The 23,385-nt window shown below is 41.4% G+C and overlaps 2 protein-coding genes and 2 long non-coding RNA genes across 7 annotated transcripts; 3 read left to right on the top strand and 1 right to left on the bottom strand.

Moving 5' to 3' along the window:
* The first annotated feature begins 65 nt into the window (after positions 1-65).
* On the top strand, positions 66-2,315 carry LOC120572216. Of its 3 annotated transcripts, none has more exons than XR_005641391.1 (6): positions 66-231; positions 341-455; positions 537-697; positions 783-871; positions 960-1,129; positions 2,159-2,315. It is a non-coding gene; the product is annotated as an uncharacterized LOC120572216 (long non-coding RNA). The 3 variants fall into 3 exon arrangements; XR_005641389.1 differs by having other exon boundaries at positions 783-895; XR_005641390.1 differs by lacking the exon at positions 783-871 and having other exon boundaries at positions 537-730.
* Positions 2,316-8,256: 5,941 nt separating this feature from the next.
* Positions 8,257-9,599, top strand: LOC120573459 (ubiquitin carboxyl-terminal hydrolase 51-like). Its single transcript, XM_039823198.1, has 3 exons — positions 8,257-8,356; positions 8,456-8,773; positions 8,872-9,599. Coding segments are annotated over exons 1-3 (429 nt in total). The 5' UTR covers positions 8,257-8,354; the 3' UTR covers positions 8,981-9,599.
* Positions 9,600-13,083: 3,484 nt separating this feature from the next.
* On the bottom strand, positions 13,084-18,252 carry LOC120573222. Its single transcript, XM_039822777.1, has 19 exons — positions 18,078-18,252; positions 17,899-17,954; positions 17,730-17,816; positions 17,389-17,516; positions 17,164-17,304; positions 17,021-17,092; positions 16,734-16,904; positions 16,501-16,597; positions 16,196-16,413; positions 15,882-16,032; positions 15,609-15,817; positions 15,385-15,499; positions 15,098-15,303; positions 14,878-14,995; positions 14,622-14,794; positions 14,439-14,527; positions 14,241-14,359; positions 13,254-14,153; positions 13,084-13,187 (listed from the first exon to the last, which is right to left on the bottom strand). Exons 1-18 carry the CDS (start codon positions 18,098-18,100, stop codon positions 13,255-13,257), a joined length of 3,072 nt encoding a protein of 1,023 aa, XP_039678711.1. The 5' UTR covers positions 18,101-18,252; the 3' UTR covers positions 13,084-13,187; position 13,254.
* A 73-nt stretch (positions 18,253-18,325) lies between these two features.
* Positions 18,326-21,912, top strand: LOC120573223. Of its 2 annotated transcripts, none has more exons than XR_005641664.1 (4): positions 18,326-18,575; positions 19,372-19,418; positions 19,502-20,985; positions 21,396-21,446. It is a non-coding gene; the product is annotated as an uncharacterized LOC120573223 (long non-coding RNA). The 2 variants fall into 2 exon arrangements; XR_005641665.1 differs by having other exon boundaries at positions 18,336-18,575; positions 19,502-20,318; positions 20,802-21,912.
* The last annotated feature ends 1,473 nt before the right edge of the window (positions 21,913-23,385 follow it).

The following is a 23,385-nucleotide window of genomic DNA, read 5'->3' as shown; positions in this document are numbered from 1 at the left end:
ACATGTGGCTGGAATGCGTGAAGGCTTTTGATTGGTCGAATAACCTTACTTCTAAAAGCTGGTGTGTAGCAGACAGCAGCCCATAGGGCAAGTTTGGCCAAGGTATACAAGGAAGCAAGTGGGTCACTTTACAGTTCCATTCACAAATACAAGCAGCCACACCACGCCACTCATGGCTCAACACGCTACACTCTGAAAGTGCCTTTTGATGACCCTGTTGTCATGCAACAGGTAAAAGGTCTTTGCATTATTTGTCCGGTTGGATCTTTAGATGTCATGCTGGCTTATACATGGGAACTTGATCCTGCTTGACTCAACATGTATTTTCTGTTTCCTTTAGTTAATCAAAGATGCAAAGATGTAGCACAGGCTGGACATTACCTACACACTGACCATTCTGCCTGAAAATGAGCCTTTTTACCAACTAGCATCAGTGATGGCATTAACTGATGCCTGTAAGTCACTAGCCTTATTTTTAGACCTGGTCAATCCTACTTGTGCATGAAGCAGAGTAACCCATTGTGTTGTATTAACAGCTCCTCCAGCCTTTGATGCTGTCTGTTCGGAGTCTGGCATCAGCTTTAAACTGGACCACCGACCTATTGACTACCTGTGGGAGATCTATATCGGCTCAGAGCTGCTGGCAGCTAAGCACGGCTACATCATGAGCAACAACAGCCAGACACTGCTGCTTGAGGTGCCGCTCTTCACTCATGGCTAAAAGTACAAGGTAAGATGAGACTAACTGGAAGCATCAGCTTTTGTGTTGTGTGTTTTTATAGGACATTACTTTGGAGGGCTTCTTCGGGACTTGAGCTCCTCATGCGGGATCATGAAACATTAGAGGTCTAGAGCTCAACTGTCAAGACTTGTCAGTTCTCTACTACTGAACTCGGTAAGAACATTCAGGTGGGATCTCCATATAGTTGTTGTAATTGCTAAAATGCATCTCTCAACAGTGTGTTTGACTGATGGCAAGATAACTGTAGTGGCTGACTTGTCTCTGGCCATCACAAGTGGGAGGAGTTTCTGCTAGAACCAACCTGGTAGACAAACTGTGGGCCCAAAGATGATCAGCACCAGGGCTCTCTTCTCTTTTCCAATCAACAGCTGTGGATCCACAGTCAAGGTACTGCTGCTTACTAATGTAACTATTCAGAAAATAACATTTACATCTGGCCACTTGGGGGTGGCAGTGGCTCAGAGGTAGAGTGGGGTCAGCCTTCAACCACAAGGTGGCTCCTCTGGCCACATGTCACTAAACCCCCAAGTTGCTCCCCCCATGTTAATGTCCACTGCTACTAATACCTAGGATGGGTTAATTGAATTGAATTAATTGAATTGAATTTCACTACTTTGTACTGCTGCACCCACATTTTACACTTCTCCAGCTTTGCAAGGAGTATAATACATATGGAAATAAGATTTTCTTCAGCAAGTTGTGTGCTCTGAAAAATCCATCGGATTACAGGTATATTATTAAACCCATCTATTTTGTCTATTTACCCCTCAGCTACTTGTAATTCCAGAAATTCCCTTTTCTTGCAGGGTCAAATTGACCCGTTTTCAATTTTTGTTTTATCAGAAAAAACAGGATGTAGAAATAAGCGTTGAAAATGTGTCAAATGTTTTTGTTTTTTTGTTTTTTTCTTTTCAAGGTTGACGGAAGGACAACCCAAGGGTTAAGTCTTACCAGGGCTGTGCATTTAATCGTGATTATGATTTCGGCTCCCAATGATCACAAAACAGAATAATCGAAACAATTATTTTGCTCATTAGGTTTTTGCAAGTAAACTTATTTTCTTGTGTTCTGAATGAAAAAATTGTTTCAGTAGGAAAGATATTAAGGCAAAGTTCACAGTTGTGTTTTTTCACTGTTGATTTATTTAACTTTTTCCACTGCTTTTTAAGTTCAATAATTGCAACATCTTTCCAGAAGTCAACGAGTAATTGTGCTAAATTATCGTGGTTTCAATATTGACCAAAATAATCGTAATTATATTTTTTTTCCCATAATCGAGCAGCCCTAAGTCTTACGCAGCTGGTGTCTGCTGTATTGTATATTCTGCACACTCCACTGATGGTTCACCTGTTGAACTGAATAAACCAAATCAAATATATTGCATGCCTAAAATCTGTTCTCTGTACTCTACTCTAGGTCTACGGAGTCCCTTCAAGCCCACTACAGTGCTTCAAACACCAGTGCCCACTACCATACCCACCCCAAGACCTGTTTCAGTGCAACCTGCTAACTGGCCTCCTGTTATGTACATCAAAGTAGCTTTCTAAAGAATAATAAAAATAATTAAAACCGACGTCTTTTCCTAAACCTTTTCATTTTCTTCACAGGAGCTGGAAGAGCTCTACAATCCAAAGTACATACCAGATTTTAAGACTTGGTATTTAAAATGTAATCAATAAATTGGTCTTAAAATAATGTGTGGCTTGTTTCTATTGCTGCAGTGCCTCCACCTTGAAATGGTCTGTCTCAGCTCTTGGCCTGCCTTCCTAAAAATCCCAGTCTGCTGAGTTGTCAGCTGGCCCAGGCAGCACAAATTTAAAAACTGGGCTGGCTTTCTCAATGATATCAATTGAGGAATTTCAAATGGGAATGTAGGTGAGGCATTTTCAGGCAGTTGAGAAAAAGTGCTGGCTGGGGGAGAGAGATCCATTTGCAATGAATACTTTCCTTTTCTTTTTTTTATAAAACTATTACTTGCACAAAACTCAACATGCTAAAAAGGGGGGGGGGTGTATTAGGGGCTCTTTAACTTTGACAAATGGGAGTTGGAGGAATAAGGACAGCCCGGTGTCATTGAAGGGTAAAAGAAGCCAGCTCCCTTTTATCATTACTAACCACAGTTCTTTTTAAAACTGTCGACTATAACTGAAGCCTCCCCATGTGTAATTTTTTTTTTTTTTTTTTTTTTTTTTTAATTCCTTTGACATTAAACAGCATGTAACAACCACACTGCAAATCCTTAGCCTTGCTTAATAAATGTGAGACCTTACCTGAAGAACATGATTTGACAAACTAAGCCTACATCAAGTCCTTGTTTTTAAGTGCTGGTCCCACTATTTTATATTTTAAATAGCTCTCTGTTCCCTGGCTGTTTCTTTATGCCTGAAGCACAAAGTAGGGTATCCATTGCTCAAGAAACCTAGCCTTGAACCTCTAGATTTACTAAATTACAAATTTTAGGGAGGGAAGGTTTAAAAGTTATTTCTTAATGATCTTTTACTCGCAGCTAATGCTTGCAATTGTTTGATTTAAATTCTTTATTTGAGCTCTGCCTTTGACATTTGCATTCTATTAGATTGCTTTTAAGTGTGTTGGCATCAGGCGATTCATCCTCTTCTGTGGTCCCTCTGCCCTGTGGTGTTACCCAAGGCTCCATCCTTGGCCCCTTGTATACATGCTGCCACTGGGACATAAAAACACAATCCAGTACCATTGTTGTATATACAATGCAAAATGCATGCAAATGTCTCCCTTTAAATGCTTAACGGTAAAGTAAGTAACACTCATCAGTTATCTTGTCTGTCAGCAATAAAGTGCTGATCTGTCCCAAAAGCTTCTCCAGCTATATGAAAAATCATATGATTCTCTTTGGTCCCCCAAAGTCAATCCCTACTGTAAAAAACATCTTGGCTCCAGGTCTACAAATGTTAAAGCAGTCAGAATATTTGACAGTGACCATCTATTTGAAAAACATTAAGTAATTCAATCATGTTATCAGCTGAGGAGCGTCTCAAAAATATTTTCTGTTGAACTTCAGGGTCATTCATGCTTTGATTTCTTCTCTGATTATTGTAATTCATTGTATTCAGGCTTAAGCCAAAAAACCATCTCAAGCATTCAGCTTGTACAAAATGCAGCTGCTCAGCTTTTAACATATATCAACATATCAGCCCTGTTTTAGCCTCTCCTCACTGGTTACCAGTAAGTTCTTATTTTAAGATTTTACAGAATTCTTTTTAAAGCACTTTCATGTATTTATAAAGACAACCCCCATTAATTAACATTTCTGTTAAAGGTACAGTATGTAACATTTCTGCATTAAAATGTCTAAAAACGACTATACCTATGTTATATATTTTGTTGAGTTGTGTACTTACACTATCCTAAATGTTTCCAACAATGTTCAAACCCAGAGAAATCTGTTATTTTATATTAATGACACGGGACGTTTAATTTAGTTGCCTGTCAGTGGCGTCATAAAACCTTTGACCCATCAGGTTCCTCTAACTTCCATCAAAACACAGGCACCCGGATGATACATTCGGGAGTAGCCTAATCGTAAATCATACAATGTCACTGAAAGAATAACACTTATTCTTTCTGCCACACAGCATCATTTTGTCACTGATTACATGCCACTTACAACACAGTAATACAGCAGAGATCTTATTTATTGATACATTTCAATATTGATTAATCCAACTTAATGTGCTACATTGACAAGTAAGTCAAGTTAGCGTTAGCTCATGTGAATGCTCGGTGGGGAACGTTAACGTTATTACATCGCTCAACACGCTCATTAAGTTATTTTAAGTATAATTGCTTTGATCAAGGTAAAGTTAACGTTAAACAGAACTGGGCTAACCCACGATTACGTTTGACAGCTAACGTTAGCGTTAATGGTAGCTGTATAGATGGAAGACAAATCTAATGCTAATTTAGCCAGCTATCCCACCCTGTTTTTTCTGCCTTACTCCCCGCCGCTAAGGGACTTCAGTCGGGATGAAAGCGGACAACAGCCCCAGGGCCTTGACACATCCGCATTGGCCAGCAGCCAGCCACTAGGACTAACTTACAGCAATCTGAACCCAGCCAGTAAACTCCAGCGCCGGGTGATAACGATGCTAACGGCAGTAACAGCAGTGTTTTATGTTCAGTCGGGGAAACAGACCATATCGCCCCAGACGTCAGAGTCTGGCTGGCTGCGGTGCTGTGCTGAAATTCTCCCCCCTTAAGCATTTAGCGGTATTCTTTACAGTTACCTTTGACCTACAAATGGTGACTGTCCTGTGGACAAAAGGTGAAGGTGGGGAGAGCCCGAAAGCAACACCCGCCCAGCGGGCACCTTGACGTCAATTTGACGTCAACAAATAGTCAAGATTTTGACCACCATGTATGACATGCATGAATATGCATAATGTCATTATATTTTGTAATTATTTCCTTGTGTTTGTAAAGAGGCCCAACAAAGGTATCAATCTGACATGTTTTTTCTGGTCCCTACATCTCAGGTCAATATCACTGACATTAAATCAACGTTGATTTGATGTCCGGAAATAAGACGTCAAATTGATGTGAAATTGATGTGAAAACAATGTCTGTTCAAATGTCTGAAAAAAGTATATTTATTACTCATTGTAAATCAATGCGACTCATTTTCAACATCTAAAAGCCCTAGCCTGAATGATCTTGAAAGTCATAGGTCTAGGCCTATATTTTTTTGCATGTAAAATGACAGCAGACACTATAATTGCATATACTATAAAAGGTCAATTTAATCTGATATTGAAGCTGATTTTTAAAATAATCATGGACTACAAATTGACTACAAAAAGACGACACATCCTGTCCAAATCGCGCGAAAAAGTAGGAGATCTTCATAACCGCTATCACACAAGTTTGCTTGGCTTGACTGCGAGAGATCTTCAATTTAGAAACTTTCACTCAAAACCCTTCACTTCCAAATCCTGGTACACGCACGCCGCGCACACGCACGCACACACACACACACACACACACAACACAACACAACACAACACAGAGACACGCACACGTCATGACCTTTTATGTCAATGGTCATGATGACATAGTATGGGAAGAGTAAAAAACGTGACATAAAAGACGTATAAAACATACATCAGATCATATCATACAGGTTTAGCTTAGTTTAAAAACAGTCTAACAATTTTATGATAACAGCCTGTTGATTTAAGTTCGTTTTATTCAAGTAACGTTATAAAATATAAATCCAACACGATATGCGTTGCAAATATATACCAGCAAAGGACTATGGTGGGCGGAGACAGAAACACATTGAGGAGTGCGCTTTATCGTCACACAGAAAAAAACGAGCGCACCTCTTCAACTGGCGTAACGGTCTAGTCACCCCCACATCGTCTGATTCGTTTCTCGGTGAGTTTGCACCGGACCAGCTTAATGAGTAAAACGACACTTTGGCTCCTGGGGCAGGGAAGCGAGGTAAGCATTTTAATTTTACTGGTAGTTTGTTGCTGAAAATGTGCTTGTTTAAACATTGCTTCTAGAATACACTCTCTACTAGCTACATTAAGCTAGCTAGCTAACGTAATTTAGCTAGTTAGCTAGCTAGCTAGCTAGCTTATGAAGGATAACTGACATTTAACTTAGCTAATTAACGTTATTTCAAAGGAGTCATTAATGGAGACATTGCAAGGCTGTATTGTTATATTCTACGTCTGTTCGCACATTCAAATTTACGTTATCTAATAAGTTATCAGTTTTATTTTTTATTAAGATATAGCTAGCTAGCTAGCTAGTTAGATGGAAAAAGCTTTTTTCATCGGCAACTGTCACGTCCTTAGCCTAGCTAACGTTACGTCTGTATTAAAAGACGAATGCCGCCATCTTGCTTGCTGAAAAGTGAACATGCAGAAAAAGGAGGAAGATTTGTATTCAGCTATCATTTAGCCTATTTTGAATGCTCACGTTTCCATATTTAATGTGTTATTTTTTGTTGTAAAAATATAATTTATGTGATGACGCAGACGGGACGCACATCACCGTCTCCCGCCCAAAGCTGTGGTGTACCTCCGATTTACACAACTCCCTGGAAGTTATCTCGGTCATTTTAGTTTTAACGATGAATATACATAACAAATTTATAGAGTAGACTACACACGTTTTTACAGAGGGAATTTTGGACAGCCAAGAAAAAAAATCTATTGTGTGCCGTTTTTAGGTATAACGTTTTACATAAATCAGGCTTTTGAATGATATATGAATTAATCCCTAAGGTAAAACTCTTCAGAATATAGAGAGGAAGGAAACTGGAAAGTTTGGTGTAGCGTTATGTAAGTTCCATACATTACAGGTGAATAGGGTAATACATTCATGTTGTTAAATACATTTTAACAACATGACACTTCTTCCCTTTTACTGACATTAAGACAATTATTTTCCTGTATTATAATTTTTCAGACATTTTTCTGTTTAAATGCAAACAAGGCTTTATCTAATGCTAACTTTCGGGCAAACAGACAAAGTAGGGTAAAATAAACAATAAGCAACCTGAATGTCCTCCTTCAATTGGTTAATAAGAAAAGTAGGGTGTGTGTGTGTGTGTGTGTGTGTGTGTGTGTGTGTGTGTGTGTGTGTGTGTGTGTGTGTGTGTGTGTGTGTGTGTGTGTGTGTGTGTGTGTGTGTTTTTAAGATTCTACCTCAATATTAAATGTTACTCAGATCATTTTAAATGTGTGTTCACAGAAAACTACCTCCGGACAACCGCGGCCACCACAAGGGCAGCTGCCCCACTGCCAAGCTGGAAAATGCACAGTCCAAGGTGTCGAGGCTAAGATCTTTTACATTTTACCTGGCAAAGGGACAGACTGAATTGTTCAGTTGGCTGTTTTAAGGAACATTGATGAAGCGGTGCCATGAGGGGGCCAAACTGAGGATCCCAGAAGCTGCTGCGTAAGTGTGCATCCCTCTTTCTAAAACCAAAAGCCAAAATAGTCCATATCCAACGGAATCCGCCGTGCCGAAAGTGATGTCTTTGTGTTTGTTTTTTTTTCTCCGTGTGCTGAAATACTTTTTGTCTTCTCTCCTTCCAGACGCCCGCAGGAGAACCACCGCGATCGGCTCGCTGCGTATTTACGTCCCGCTACTTCGCAGCATTCACAGCCTCCATATACGGTCATCACCCGGGGGTACTCCGTAACCTCTGGGTTTGCGAGGTGGAGAAGGCTGCAGCGGCGACAAGCCTGGCGATGAGGTTTTTGTGATCTCTGTAAGTATAAAAATCTCGACTTGTGTCCTGGTGTCATCACTGCTTGTGAGTGTTGTTTTTGTTAATGTTTCCTCTGAGAGAGTCCATCCGTTTTCTGTGTCAGGGAACACGGACAAACAACTCAAAATGGTGCGGCCCAAATGTTGTTGGAGACTGACGAGTTTCCGCTGGCTGGAGAGGTGGCTGCAGCTGCAGGTGGCCAGCAAGCCACGAACCAGGTGTTTGTTTTTTTACGACTCGGGAAGGGCCCGTGCAAGAACTTCTTGCACCACCTGCAGGTAGCATGGGCAGAGCTGGGCCTCAAAGGGTCCCCCAACTTCACCCACCTGAGGACCGCTGTGTCTACACATGTAAGTTCTCCTCAGTCACATATCTGTTCATGCTGGATTTCATTAAAACTCTGCTTACTTAACTAACAGTAGCAATCTTTTCTCTTTTACTGTTTTAAGGCCAAGAACAACTTGCATGCCGAGCAGCAGAAGATGGTGGCCACCTTTATGTTGCCACAACACGGCCACAGCTGACTGCTTCTACACCCTCAGCCTGAACGTGGCCCAGTCAAAGAGGATGAGGGGCATTTCTGCCAGGCCCTCACCCACACCGTGCCATCACCAGAGTCACCAGAAGCCTCATCCTCCTCCACCACCAGGAAGAGGTCCCGCAAGCCTGAGTCCTCCACCAGTTCCCCTACCAGGAGTCGAACCTCGGGACTGGAGGAGGAACTCCAGGACATGGAGGAGAGGGAGTTCATGCAGAGGCTGCAAAGTGTAAGTAAAACTCTAAGATATGTACTTTAAAGACTCAGTCCATTTTATGTCTGTTACACCAGACCTCACTCTGTGTTTTGGGTTTGTTTCCTCAACAGACACCAGAGAAGGCCCAACAAGTCTCGTGAACACACCGGTGTGCGTCAACCTAACTTATGTGGAGGGAAACGTCTTCCAGCACACGGGAATCACCGGAAAATAATTTAGCAAACTGTTTGTTTCGAATTCTTTGCTTTTGTATGAGCTGGATTATACATTTACCAAACGTATTATGAATAAAACATGGATATTCCATCACTATGGTTTCTTACCGACATTTCAAGCCATTTATGATGGGTCAGGATATTGCCATCTTTGTGTAACCAAGGCAAAAAAACTTTCCTGAACGACCGTGAGGGAACTTTATCAGCGAACGTTCCCTCATCTTTCTGCGAACGTCCACGGAACATTCCCTGAACTGAAAATTGTTTGCTAGGTAATTTGACTTGAACCACTTAATTTAGAAACTTGACTTGTGCAATTAAAAACTAATACAATTTCTGCAGTACATTTAACATTAGCCATTGTTACATTATAGTAGGGTAATCAAGCACTTGTGCTCTTACTGACTAAAGTAATGTAAAAGGATCCTGTTCTCTGTCTCTCCATTCAACTGGATCTCTCACTTTTCTCTTACATTCTCTTGCTATTCTGCTTTGCTTTTTTGCAGTGGTTTCTATGGGAGAAAAACAAACAACTTTCATATGTACATTAGCCATGCCCTACAGAAATTGGGATTTTGTGTTGATACATTTTGAAACCACTGCACCACTTCAATAAATGATGATACATGATGTATGTTCTAATGTCTGTAAATTTGACAAATTAAATAATTGCACATATATACATGTGTATGTTGTCAGTTATTGTACATTTAGGTTGAAATTGAGTCGTGCTTGACATTGAAATATGTAAATAAATTTTGATATAATTTTGACATCAACGTTTGATGTCACATTTATGTTGAATTGACATCGAAGCTTGATATTGAAGGATATCAAAATAGCATCTAAATAACATCTTGACATCAAATAAATGTTGAATTGACATCAAATACTAACAAAGCTTGACATCAAAATAACATCAAAATGATATCAGTAGAGGTTAAAATCTTGACATCAAATTGACGTCAACACTTTGACGTCAATTTGACTTTCATTTTTGACCTATTTCGTGACGTAATTTTGATGTCATATTGATGTTAAATTGACATCAAATGCCCACTGGCAACCATCCTATTGATGTAGGCGTCTCCTCGACTGGTGGTCCCGGAGATAAACCCTTTTGCCCCCGATGCTGAAAACATCAAAAAAGTGACACTGATGTGAAATATATGGTGATTTTTTTGATTTTAGCAGTTGGCTGTTAACTTGCTTGTTCGCTAACAGGTCAACTAGTTAGTTAACGTTGCTACCAATACAAATTGAATCAAGAAAACTTAATTATGTGGGGGAAATTGCAGCTATTTTATCAGAATGACATGAATAAACGTTAAACGTAACGTGGATTAAACGATGGATAAACCTAGCTATCCGTAAAGATATTTTAATCAGCAATTGTTAAACTACAACTCCCATAATGCCACTACACAACCTCATCTAAAGTCAGTGTTTACAATCATTGTTTTGAGAGACCCTTAGCAGCAGAAAATGACATAATGTACATTTATTTAAATGTGCCAGTGTTTGCCAGCTGGATAATTTTCAACGCTCCGCCTAAAACTCCAACTACAGCCTAAACCATACTTGGTGGGGGGTTGCCATTTTCAGTACTGGTCCAAAAAACAAAAAAGGACCTCAGGTGCAAAAATTGACCCACTTCCACCATTAGGTGGCGCTATATAAAAAATAACGCGTTTGGCCCTATAACTCCCACACCGTACACCCGACATTCAAAAACCATACATCTAAAGGCCATTTTACAGTTGTGCGTCAAATCGACGGCGCAGGGTCCGGCGTAGACGCAGACCCCTCTGCGTCTACGCCGGACCTCTTCGCCGACGCCCACGTGCACCTCTTGAAAAATGTAACTACATCGTAGCGACGCGTGCGCTAAACGGCGTGGCTTGGTAGCGTTGCATTTCTCCCGACTCATTTCCTGGTTCTTATTCTCCATAAACAACATGAAATCAAGGAGAGGGTTAACTTATCCTGCTACATATTTCCCACTGTAGTCAGAAAGCACAGAGGAGACACTTTGTTTCTCTCACTATGACTCTAGAGTCGCTACCACGCCCATTTCCGCCTAGATTTTTATGCGTGAAAAATCGCGATTTATCAAAAACCTACTTTTTCAAACTCCTCCTACAACGTGCGACCGATCTGCACGAAACTTGGACCGTAGCATCTCCAGATTGACCTGACAAAAAGTTGGAAAAAGAATTTTTATACGATAAAAATTTAGCATATAACGCACAAACTAATTTGTGTATGAAAACACCAACTTTGTCATATCTCAGCCAAAATAAATGCTATCAATGCCAAACTTTAGATTCTTCTTTGCCATGACCCTCTGGAGGTCCCTCGCGCGTTTTACGAAAATTGGTCACTAGGGGGCGCTACAATACAGTTCCTTGAATCAAGCGGAATTACCCGATATAGGCCACAGCCATTTCTGCCTAAAAGTTTCTTTGCAGTATCGCGCAATGCGCAAAAACAACTTTTTCGAACTCGTCCTAGGCCGTGCGACCGATCTGCACGAAACCTTGTAGATAGCATCTCCAGATAGACCTGACCAAAAGTTGTACAAAGTATTTTGCCATGTTAAAGTATGCCCATTTGACAACCAAACAAATTTTCCTAGCTAGCTACCACACACATACATCACGGTCAAATTAAATGTTATCAGCAAAGGACTTCAGATCTTGGTTCACCATCCCACTATGATGCTCTGTACCAAATTTGGCGAAGATCGGCCATTAGGAGGACGCTATAATAAACGTAACTAGTTTTGTCCCTTTTAATCAATGGCATATTTGCAATGGGATTGTACCACAGACCTTCCAGCTCACACTTAATATTTACTGATGTTTTCCTCCTACAGTTACGTTTTTGCTTTCCCCTGGTTTTCTACAACAAACAAACTTCTTAACCTGCCTGACAAAGTTTCCACAATCTTCACAGTTGACAAATGCAACCGTTTTCTCACTTTTTCAATCCAAAATCAACACGATTATAGGCGCCGATACCATGGGTGCTCCGGAGCTCAAGCACCCACGGAAAATACTGACCACCCACGTGTGCCAGACTACCAGTAGGCTATATTCATTTAAAATTAAACATTGAAGTTGGGGCCAAGCATAGTGCTATTGGTTATGTTGGTTGCATTGATTCCCAATTTCCCACGAAGCCGATTGCGGTTATGGGTCACTTAAACTTTTCATCTCCAATCCTATCCGTATTTGTGAGAAGTGGCGCTGTCCTGAGTTGAAAGCATACTTTACAGCTAAATTATCCAGCTACTAGGCGTGTGTTCGCATCGGACTCTGTCCATTTCTTAAGGTTCTGAAATGTAAACTATTAAAAAAAAAAAATTAAAATAGATGTGTGCCTGTGAGCACCCATGGAGGAAAAGTAAAATCTGTGCCTATGACACCATCTCCAACAACCTGACCACCTCCCCTGCTCCTTCAACCACCACACCTGCCTACCACCCTCCACCCTTTGTCACTCTCATTTCTCTCTGCTGTCCCCTGTGGTCAGGCGTTAAGTTTGTTTATTGTAGAGAATTGTTGAAGGTAGTCCGTATATGCATGGAGATGAAATGTTAACTACATTTGCAATGTCAATGTACCGCAGACGCCCCGGCTCACACCGTACTGTAGACCTTTCATCAAACCTCTGGATATTCACCAATTTTTGCCCACCCCACATAATGCTTCAGGTCCCGCATTGCTGCAGCCCTGTCATTAGTGCTTGCAGTTATGACTTTTTAATTTCCATTTCACTTTGTATTGCAGTCCTGAAATTTCTTTGACCCTTTAACCTTGTGGTTCCTAGTTTAAGCTTTTTCCAAGGTTTTAAATTGTTAATTCTACACATTTTCAGCACTTATTTCTACATCCCATATTTTCTGATATAAAACAAAAACTGGTAAGTGTTAACCACTTTACACTGCACTGAAAGTTCTCATTGCTTTCACTCAAACCCTCAGGATGGGTCCAACCTAGCAGCTCAAGGGTCCTGCTCTATATCTAGTTTGCAACACATCTTATGGTTCTTTGAGCTACTTTTAGTTACATGGTCACATTTTCATGAAGTCTCACTGACTAGTCCAGAGCATTTAAAGACACAATTTATTGAGCTTTACATTTAAAAGCCATGCAATCACAATCCAAATTATGGAGTCACTTTAGCTTCGGATGACCCTCTGGCTCCTGTTGAGAGAATTCAACAGTATGACAAAAAGACAAATTAACCAAATTTCAGATAAACAAGCTTACCTTACTGTGAAACATTTAGAAAGCCAGATGTGGTCGTCAAGACATCGTTCAGAAAGCCAGCTACTTTCTTTGAGACATCATTTACAACATCTATTATCTTTTTTGATACATCATTTAGAAAGCTGGATACTTTCTTTGAGACATCGTTTGGAAAGCAGGCGACTTCGCTGTACTGAGCAGAAGGCTGGTAAGCACGTTGCATTTGAAGCACTATAGTAGTCTTAATGGATACGTTCTCTGGAAAGCTGGATACGTTCTTTGAGACATCGTTTGGAAAGCTGGACACGTTCTTTGAGACATCGTTTGGAAAGCTGGACACGTTCTTTGGGACATCGTTTGGAAAGCTGGACACGTTCTTTGGGACATCGTTTGGAAAGCTGGACACGTTCTTTGGGACATCGTTTGGAAAGCTGGACACGTTCTTTGGGACATCGTTTGGAAAGCTGGACACGTTCTTTGGGACATCGTTTGGAAAGCTGGACACGTTCTTTGGGACATCGTTTGGAAAGCTGGACACGTTCTTTGGGACATCGTTTGGAAAGCTGGACACGTTCTTTGGGACATCGTTTGGAAAGCTGGACACGTTCTTTGGGACATCGTTTGGAAAGCTGGACACGTTCTTTGGGACATAGTTTGGAGAGCTGGATACGGTCTCTGGAAAGCTGGATATGTTCTTTGGGACATTGTTTGGAAAGCTGGATATGTTCTTTGAGACAGTGTTTGGAGAGCTGGATATGGTCTCTGGAAAGCCAGATACGTTGTTTGAGACATTGTGTGGAAAGCCAGATACTTTGATGTACTGAGCAGAAGGCCGGTAAGCAGGTTGAATTGAAACACGTCTTTGAGTGGACAATGGTGTTTGAAGCACTGTAGTGGGCTTGATGGTGGGACTCAGTAGACCTAGAGTATAGAGACCAAATAGATGTTGGCATGTGATATATTAAGGATGTGGGTGTTTTTCTTCAGTTCAACAGGTAAACCACCAACCTTCAGTGGAGTGTGCAGAATGCACAATACGGCCGACACCAGCTGCATCAGACTCAAACCTGAATACTGAGAAGAGACGCAACAGTCCAGCCAGAGAATATGTACACTGCATTGTCACCCTGCAAGACAAAATTGATGTTTGCATTTAAAAGAAGCTGAGGAGTGGTAATAGCCAAAATAGTTGGGTTTAAAATATACCTGTCAAAGTCATTGCTGAAGTTAGCAGGAGCATGCAACTTCTTGCTGAAGAAAATCTCATTTTCATACATCACATACTCCTTGCCAAGCTGGAGAAACCAAGCATAACATTTGGCGCTCATATTGCCAGATACAAGATTAATTTTGTGAATGAGTTACAGTTACATTAGTAAGCAGCAGTACCTTGACTGTGGATCCACAGCTGTTGACTGGAAAAGAGAAGAGAGCCCTGGAGCTGTCCATCTCGTTGGGTCCACAGTTTGGGTCTACCAGGTTGGTTCCAGCGGGAACTCCTTCACTTGTGATGACCGAAGGCAAGTCAGCCACCACAGTTATATTACCATCAGCTGAACACACTGTAGAGAAATGCATTTTAGCACTTGAGTCAACTATATGGAGATCCCACCTGCTCTTAGTTTAAAAAAATAAATGCCCTTACCAATGAGTTCAGTAGCAGAGAACCGACAAGTCTTCACAGTTGAATTTTGGCCCTCTAATGTTTCATGATCCCGCATGAGGAGCTCAAAAGTGCCGAAGAAGCCCTTCAAAGTAATGTCCTAAAAAAAAAAAAAAAACACATGCAGTGCATTGATGGTGTCCATGTATAAAATAACATCCATTAAACACAATGTTGATTCTTCCAGTTAATCTCATCTCACCTTGTACTCATAGCCATGAGTGAAGAGCGGCACCTCGAGCAGCAGTGTCTGGCTGTTGTTGCTCATGATGTAGCCGTGCTTAGCTGCCAGCTCTGATGTCAGCAGCTCTGAGCCAATATAGATCTCCCACAGGTAGTCAATAGGTCGGTGGTCCAGTTTAAAGCTGATGCCAGACTCCGAACAGACAGCATCAAAGGCTGGAGGAGCTGTTAATACAACACAATGGGTTACTCTGCTTCATGCACAAGTAGGATTGACCAGGTCTAAAAATAAGGCTAGTGACTTACAGGCATCAGTTAATGCCATCACTGACGCTAGTTGGTAAAAAGGCTCATTTTCAGGCAGAACGGTCAGTGTGTAGGTAATGTCCAGCCTGTGCTGCATGGTTGCATCTTTGATTAACTAAAGGAAACAGAAAATACATGTTGAGTCAAGCAGGATCAAGTTCCCATGTATAAGCCAGCATGACATCTGAAGATCCAACAGGACAAATAATGCAAAGACCTTTTACCTGCTGCATGACAACCGGGTCATCAAAAGGCACTTTCAGAGTGTAGCCATGAGTGTGGTTGGGAGAAACAACTTTTGTGATGTTGTGGATGCTTTCATTTGTAAACTGAACTATAAATTCCTGTCCATTCAAATGAACCGCAGCCAACTCGACATCTTCAGGGACATTGCCGAGGTAGACCGTGAATGTGCGCTCCTCAGGAATTGTTCCTGAAAACAAAAAGCCTTTTAGATTACGGTTTCTTCAACTTGACAAGTGCCTTGTTAGACTTACTGTCTTCAGTAGAAACTGAGCATGGCAGCAGGGGAGTGGCCAGTGTCCTGTGAATGCGAAGTCTGCTGTCAATATGACCCTCATCCACTGAGATTTGCTCCAAGTAGAGATGAAAGATGTAGAACTCATAGAGGTTCCCAGACACAATGCTCTGTGAAAGAATAAAATTAGGAATTTAAATTTGGAACTAGATCAGAAGTCCCTCCACATTTTAAAATGCGTTTAATGGAAAACGATAACCCTGATTTACATATGAGTGCATAAAGTTGACTCAGACTAATTTACAACTCTCCCCCACATAGGTGCCTCCTGACCTTCCTGTATCCTCCTTCAGCATTATAGGGGATGCTGATCTCAACTGTGGATTTGCGCTGCTTCACAATGTAGCCTCTCTCCTCTGCAACCAACTGCTCCACAAGTTCACCATTGACACCAATGTTGACCTGCATCCTGTGTAGAAAAGACACCAACGGATGCGGAACCTCAGGAGTCTCCCACATAATGTAGCCGCTGTTGTCATATGATCCTTTATCTGTGGGATAAAACACCGGTATTAGTTTTATTTGCTGTATGTCAAGGGAAAAAAGAAAGCCACAGCATAAAAGATTGTAATACTGACGCGTGGAGCAAGCAGCCACCAGGTCAACCATGATTAAAACCCAGCTTTGTCTGGAGAATAGTGTTGCATGGACCACCTCTACTGGAACACCATTCACCTGGAGGGGGGCGGGGGGGGGGGACAAAAAAGGGAGAGAAAATAAAAGCCTGCTTTGTACTAAATGCTTGTACAAAACTTTCAGGAATTTCAAAAACCATGAACTAGATGCACTAAACTCTGCATCAGTGGTTTACCTCCGTGCTGAAGGAGTCCGGTTGTCCATACGGAGCACGAAATACAAGCCTTCCAGCCGTCAAGTCAAATGCATATCCATGCTTCTTAGCTGTTTTAAGGCTAATGGGCATCAGCTCCTGCTGCACCCTCTGAAATATCACCTGCCAATCTGAAGTGGCTGAGGCATAGGCCTGAAAAAAGCACATTGTTTAAACCGCCATTTAATTGTATATACTTATTTGATGCATGTTCTGCAACTGCAGGTAACAAATTCCACACATTTCCCAGAAGACCATGTCAAACATACCGTTTTGACAACAGCATCCCAGTCATCCTTCTTTGTCCCAGTTGGACAGGCCACATCACTCCTCACAGACACCTACAGAGAAACCAGGGTTAGTAAACATTTGAAAATTCCACATATTTTACCTAAGCTGCAACCAAGCTTACTTCCATGTAGTTGACCTCACAGGTAACCTCTCTGGGAGACCAGGGGAGAGAGGGAGAACAGGTCTTGTTCAAAGTATAGGCGATTTCCTTTCCTTTGTGTGTCATAATCAGGTTGAAGTTGAATGTGAACACTTCATCCTCCTGAAATATCCAGTAAAATAAGATGCATGGAAAAAAAGGCCACACATTGTGTGCATAAATAACCCAAAACTGTTTTGTACGGACCTTGTTGTCCGTGTGGCAGCTGAAGTAAGAGGCTCGGAGTTCCACATGTTCCAATGGAGGGAAAACATTGAAACTGTAGCCACACTTGGCTGCATACTGCTCAGTGATGGGGTACACACCGGTCTCATCTGAAAGACAAATCACTAGTTTTGTCTGCTCAAACACAATTTTCACTCTTTATTCAGTGAAATACTTATTTAAGATTTACTAAAAGTAAAAACATGCCAGGCCAGTCCCATGAAATAACTAAAGAAATAGGGTTGAAGAGCCACTGTAGCTCAATAGTGTGATCACACATGGTTTCTGACCCCTAGTTTGTAATGAAGCTGTGCAGGACTTACCAACAGCCTCAAAGGAAAGTTCATTCTCATTGAAGAGCTCAACGGCTATCATGAAGTAACGATCACGACACTCCATATGAAGACCTTCTGCATGAACAAATGGGTTCAAATCTAAATATATGTGCTATGAACTAACAGGCTTGTGTTTAAGCAGATATTGGATTCTTACCATTGGGAATATGATCACATTTTGCAGTTGTCCACACAGACAGGAGAAAGGTCACACTGTTAAGACAAAGTCATGTATTAAAAATAAATAAATAAATAAAAAAGCATATATAAATTGAAACCATAAGGTGCACTAATCACAACCAACAGCTTGTAAATTGCCATTATCCCGCAGCTTACCTAAGGAAAAAGCCAAAAGCCATAGCCACTGATGTGTTGGCAGTGTCTAAAGCTAGCCTAGCTGCTAGAAAACTACACCTGCTAACTAACACAAGCTAAACTGAACCACTAGCTTGCTTGTATATCCTGGCAAAACTGGCACTATGTGCTGCTGTCTGCTACACACCACCTTTTATAAATCTGTTTCTCTACCCATGAGGTTTAAAGGCAAATCTAACCTCATCAGCTGCAACTGATTGAAAGAAACATTGATTGCTAATGAGCTACACATGTGGCTGTAACACCTGAGGGCCTCTGGTTGGTCGGTGAATAGCCTGACTTGTAAAAAGTGGTGTGTAGCAGACAGCAGCACATAGTGCCAGTTTTGCCAGGATACACAAGCAAGCAAGTGGTCACTTAAGCTTGTGTTGTGTGTAGCAGGTGTAGTTTGCTAGCAACTAGGCTAGCTTTAGACATTGCCAACACATTAGTGGCTATGGCTTTTGGGTTTGGCCTTAGGTAAGTTTATTTAGTTGCGACACAACCTATTAAGTTTTAACATGCAAGACGCATGCTTTTGTCTTACAGTGTTGCCTTACTCCATTCTGTGTGGTCAGCTGTAGAATGTACTAGCTTTTGTTGAAGATAAAAAAGTTAAAACCATGCTTATGTTTTAGTACAATATACTTTTAGGTAAAAAATGTAACTTAAAAATGTAAACCGTTGTGACTGAGTGACCCTGAAACTGAGTCGAAAAGGATTGTTTCAATACTGATTAAGCCTAATCAGCATTTGACTGCCTCACCCCAAACCTAGTTTCTAAAGAATTAATTAGGTCATGTCTGTTATTTAGCATGAATATAGATGCTCTAGAAGACTTATTGTTTAAACAACTTTTGGGGAGCCCCTCCCTGCGGGGCAAGACTTGATTAGAAAAAAGGAAATGTAAACTTGAATAGAATCGGCACTACCATGATAAATGACCTTTATCTGTGACCTGGAGTAAACCTGAAATTCAGAGGTGTGTCCTTAACCTGAGAGACAGGAATATAATTCGGAAACCGAGATGATTTCAGGACTGTGAACTGTGACCCGACAGGGGAAGCATGTTTGCAGTCCGCTGTTTACAGTGCATTGTTTTGTCATGTTACAGGACTGACTGACTGTAATTCCTGAAGAGGAGGCATGTCATTTCAGTCCACTGCTGGCAGTGTTTCATGTTTTATGTTTGTTTTTGTCACGTCGTTTTCATCGTGTTGTTCATTAAACCTTTTGCTTAACTTTCAATTTGACCAGGCCTCTCCTTCCTCCTCAGAAATCAAACGAACACGTCTTTTAGATTTTCTTAACACTTTCCTGAAGGTAATTCAAGATATTTGCTCAATTCACCTACAATAATAAAAACAATGTCCATATTTTGACCATAACTTTGATTGTGCACACAGGAGATATTCATATGGAGTGTCACAATAGTTGTTGATCTCTCCTTCACTGGGAAGGAACCTCGCTTTGAGGCTGTTGAGAGGTCCTGCACAGCTTCACCCTGCTCGGCCATCGCTACCTGAAACAGAACTAGGCCAACATGTGATGTGAAGGATTAAAGTATTTAAGGACTCCTACCTAATCTGTATTCCATTAGTATTGCACCTTCAATCTAATAAATAGTATAACATTTAAGTTATTAAGTTACTGGTTTGCTATTTCAGCTCTATACCTGTACTCTCCAAGAACAGGTTTGGAGTCATTTTTGAGCTGCATTACTCGTGTGATATTTCTCTACCAGCTGGGACAGGCAACCCGGTTGTACCCAATCACTAAGCAGTATGCATCAAAGTGTGGCAACAGTGTCCTCCCTCTATCGGGCCATATGGAGTTCCAGGCCTCTTACTTCAGCTGCCACACTGGCAAGAAAGTGCATATAAAACAGTTTTTGACTTTTATTGTACAAACTAGGTGTGGTGTGTCGTTTTCTACTTAGGTCCTTCAGAATGACTAAGTGTTCACTTTCAACTTCAACCTGATTGAGATACATGGAGGAAAGGAGGTCACCTATTCTTTGTACAAGACCTGTTCTCCCTCTCTCCCCTGGTCTCCCAGAGAGGTCACCTGTGATTTCAACTACGTGGAAGCTTGGTTAAATCTTAAATTGTTTTTACTTAAGAGTAGTTTCAGATGTTGACTAAATATGATTTCTGTCTAGGTGTCTGTGAGGAGGGAAGTCTCACTAAGGGACAAAGCGAGATGACGAAGGCTGTCAAGCCTGTAGGTTTCAATTGTTAAATGAAATTTCTTTACTGTTCACTTTTGTGCCACTTTTTAAAATCTCTTTCCAGGCACATAGCTCCTCTACCACTTCAGAATGACAGCTGATGTTTCAGAGAGATGGGGAGCAATTGCCACCCAAGATCCTCTGTGGAGTTCGTAAGCAGGGATGTGTTTGACTTGACCGATGGAAGGCTGGTATTTTGTACTCTGAATGGACAACCTGACTCATTCAGCAAAGAAGTAAACCACTGCATCATGCATGTACTGTAAAGAATTTAGTCCAAAGCAGGTTTTGATTGCGTCTCTCTCCAGGTGAATGGTGTTCCAGTAGAGGGGTTTCATGCAACTCTGTTCTCCAGACAAAGCTGGGTTGTCATAATTGTTGGCCTTGCTCTATGTGTCAGTATTACAATCATGCTGTGGCTTCATTTCCCCTTACAGTCAACAATTAAAGCTGTGATACTGGTGTAATGTCCACAGACAAAGGATCATATGACAGTGGCTACATGATGTGGGAGACTCCTGAGGTTCTGTACCTGGATCTTAACAGCACACAACTCAACACTAGTTTCAACGGTGAACTTGTGGTGCACCCTGATGCAGAGGGCACAACTCTACAGTCCAGATCGCCATTCCCTATAATGCTGAAGCCGGATACACGAAGGTCGGAAGATGCAAACCTAAAAGATTTAATGCACATTGGGATTGGTTGCCCAAATTAAAGTAACTGATGCATTTATCGTCCACAAATGAAACTCCCTAGTTCTCCAGTATACCCAGATTATTTTGGTCACTATAAAATAATGTAAACATGCAATAGTAAAAACATTAACCTAGCAGCATCTGAATTATTGACATGTTTACCTGCAAGTATTCCTTCACAAACTGCATGTCTTGTTTCAGAGCTTTGACTATCCATCTCTGAGTTTTGTTTTTCATCTCTACTTGGAACAAAGCCTGGTGGATGAGGATTGTGTAGTAACCAGGCTCTGATTTCACAGGACTTTGGCCACCCACCTGCTGCCATGCCATGTTTTGGTTTTAAGAATAATTTTTTTTTTTTCTGCATTTTAGGCCTTTTATTTCCACAGGACAGATGAAAGGGGAATGACGGCAAAGGGCCGCAGGTCAGAGTCGAACCCACGGCCGCTGCGTCGAGGAGTAAACCTCTATATACGTGCGCCTGCTCCACCAACCGAGCCAACCGGGCCACAAACCAAACCGTTGTTGATGAACATATGCTCACGGTCTACCTTGGAGATGTCCCTGAAGATGTTGAGTTGGCAAGTATTTACAGTGCCACTTAAAAATGCAAGCAGCCGCTACATCACAAAAGTTGTTCATCCCAACCACACTCATGGCTACACTCTGTGCCTTTTGATGACCCTGTTATGCACCAGGTAAGTCTTTTTTTGGCTGACTGATTCTTGCAACTGTCGCCTGAGCTCAGTCTTAATCCATTTTTCTCCTAATTCTCTAAAGATGCAGTTCTTCAGTATAGGCTGGACATTAACTACACCCTGACAGTTTTGCCTGAAAACGAGCCTTATTACCACCTGGTGTCTATTGTGGCATTGTTTACAGATGTCTGTCCAATACATTTATTATCATTACTGTTTGTATTAGTAACCCATTGTGTTGTATTAACAGCTCCTCCAGCCTTTGATGCTGTCTGTTCTGAGTCTGGCATCAGCTTTAAACTGGACCACTGGCCTATTGACTACCTGTGGGAGATCTATATCGGCTCAGACTGCTGCTTAAGATGCCACTCTTCACTCATGGCTACAAGTACAAGGTGAGATGAGACTGGAAGCATCAACTCTTGTGTTTAATGTGATATTTTAAACATGGACATCAGTAAATACGCTGCATGTGTTTTTTAAGGACTTTACTTTGAAGGGCTTCTTCGGCACTTTTGGGCTCCTCATATGGGATCATGAAACATTAGAGGTCCACAACTCTGCTACTGAGGTGTGTGTGTGTGTGTGTGTGTGTGTGTGTGTGTGTGTGTGTGTGTGTGTGTGTGTGTGTGTGTGTGTGTGTGTGTGTGTGTGTGTGTGTGTGTGTGTGTGTGTGTGTGTGTGTGTGTGTGTGTGTGTGTGTGTGTGTGTGTGTGTGTGTGTGTGTGTGTGTGGGGGGTGTGTGTGTGTGTGTGTACTGGAAAAGCGGGTGGGATCTCCATATAGTTGCTGGAATTCCACAGTGTGAATCTCTCTCCAGTGTGTTTGACTGATGTCAGGATAACTGTAGTGGCTGGCTTGTCTCTGGCGATCACAAGTGAAGGAGTTCCTGCTAGAACCAACCTGGTAGACAAACTGTGGACCCAAAGAGATGGACAGCACCAGGACTCTCTTTTCAACTTAACAGCTGTGGATCCACATTCAAGGTACTGCTGCTACAATTTTTAATTTTCCTAGACATTGGCAACCAAGACTCAACATTAATAATTGAACAGATGACTTATCTGAATCATAAAAACACTATTTGCATCTTTTCTTAGTTAATGAAAACAAGATTTTTATTGTTTTTTTGTTTATTTTGTTAAAGCAAGAAGTACCGCATGAGCCATGTAGTTTCTGATAATGCTACAGAGAGGTATGTATCTCATTAGTTGCAGTATAGCACTAGAATATTAGTAGCTAAAGGGATAAATAAATGTTGTCTTCTCTTACAGGGTAACAATATGGTGTACATATCCTCTGGCTGGTTTCCATTGCCTCTTCTCAGTGTACAGGTATGAGTCTGACACACCCGCTGTCGGCAGCATCATCCACAGTTGTTTATCACCTGTTTGGCATGACCAGTTAACTCATCATATTTTGTTTTCGAGCATTTCTCCTCTTGATCTGCAGAGTCCCACCATCAAGCCCACTGCAGCAAAACCACACCAGCTAGGCTACCCATCTCATTCTGGCCTGCCATCCACCCGCCCCACCCCACCTGTTCATGTTTCTAGGTTTTTAAAATCTTCTCCGTGCCTGCGTGGGAAAAAGTGAGAACTTATATTTTTAAATATTGAGCAAGTTTAGAGTTACATTTTTGTTTGACATCTGTTCACATTGTG

The sequence above is a fragment of the Perca fluviatilis genome, chromosome 14, assembly GCF_010015445.1.
Source record: "Perca fluviatilis chromosome 14, GENO_Pfluv_1.0, whole genome shotgun sequence".
Taxonomy (NCBI): domain Eukaryota; kingdom Metazoa; phylum Chordata; class Actinopteri; order Perciformes; family Percidae; genus Perca; species Perca fluviatilis.
Note: the sequence above shows the minus strand (reverse complement) of the source record. Positions and strands in the feature narration are given on the sequence as shown.

Bases quoted from the DNA above. Each gene is read 5' to 3' on its own strand.
- LOC120573459 (XM_039823198.1), top strand. The intron at 8,774-8,871 runs GTAAGTAAAACT...TTTCCTCAACAG, and splicing joins TCATGCAGAGGCTGCAAAGT to ACACCAGAGAAGGCCCAACA.
- LOC120573222 (XM_039822777.1), bottom strand. From the start codon at position 18,100: ATGGCTTTTGGCTTTTTCCTTAG. The intron at 17,955-18,077 runs GTAAGCTGCGGG...TTGTCTTAACAG, and splicing joins GCTTTTGGCTTTTTCCTTAG to TGTGACCTTTCTCCTGTCTG. The intron at 15,818-15,881 runs GTAAGTCTAACA...TTTTGTTTTCAG, and splicing joins CTCAGTTTCTACTGAAGACA to GAACAATTCCTGAGGAGCGC.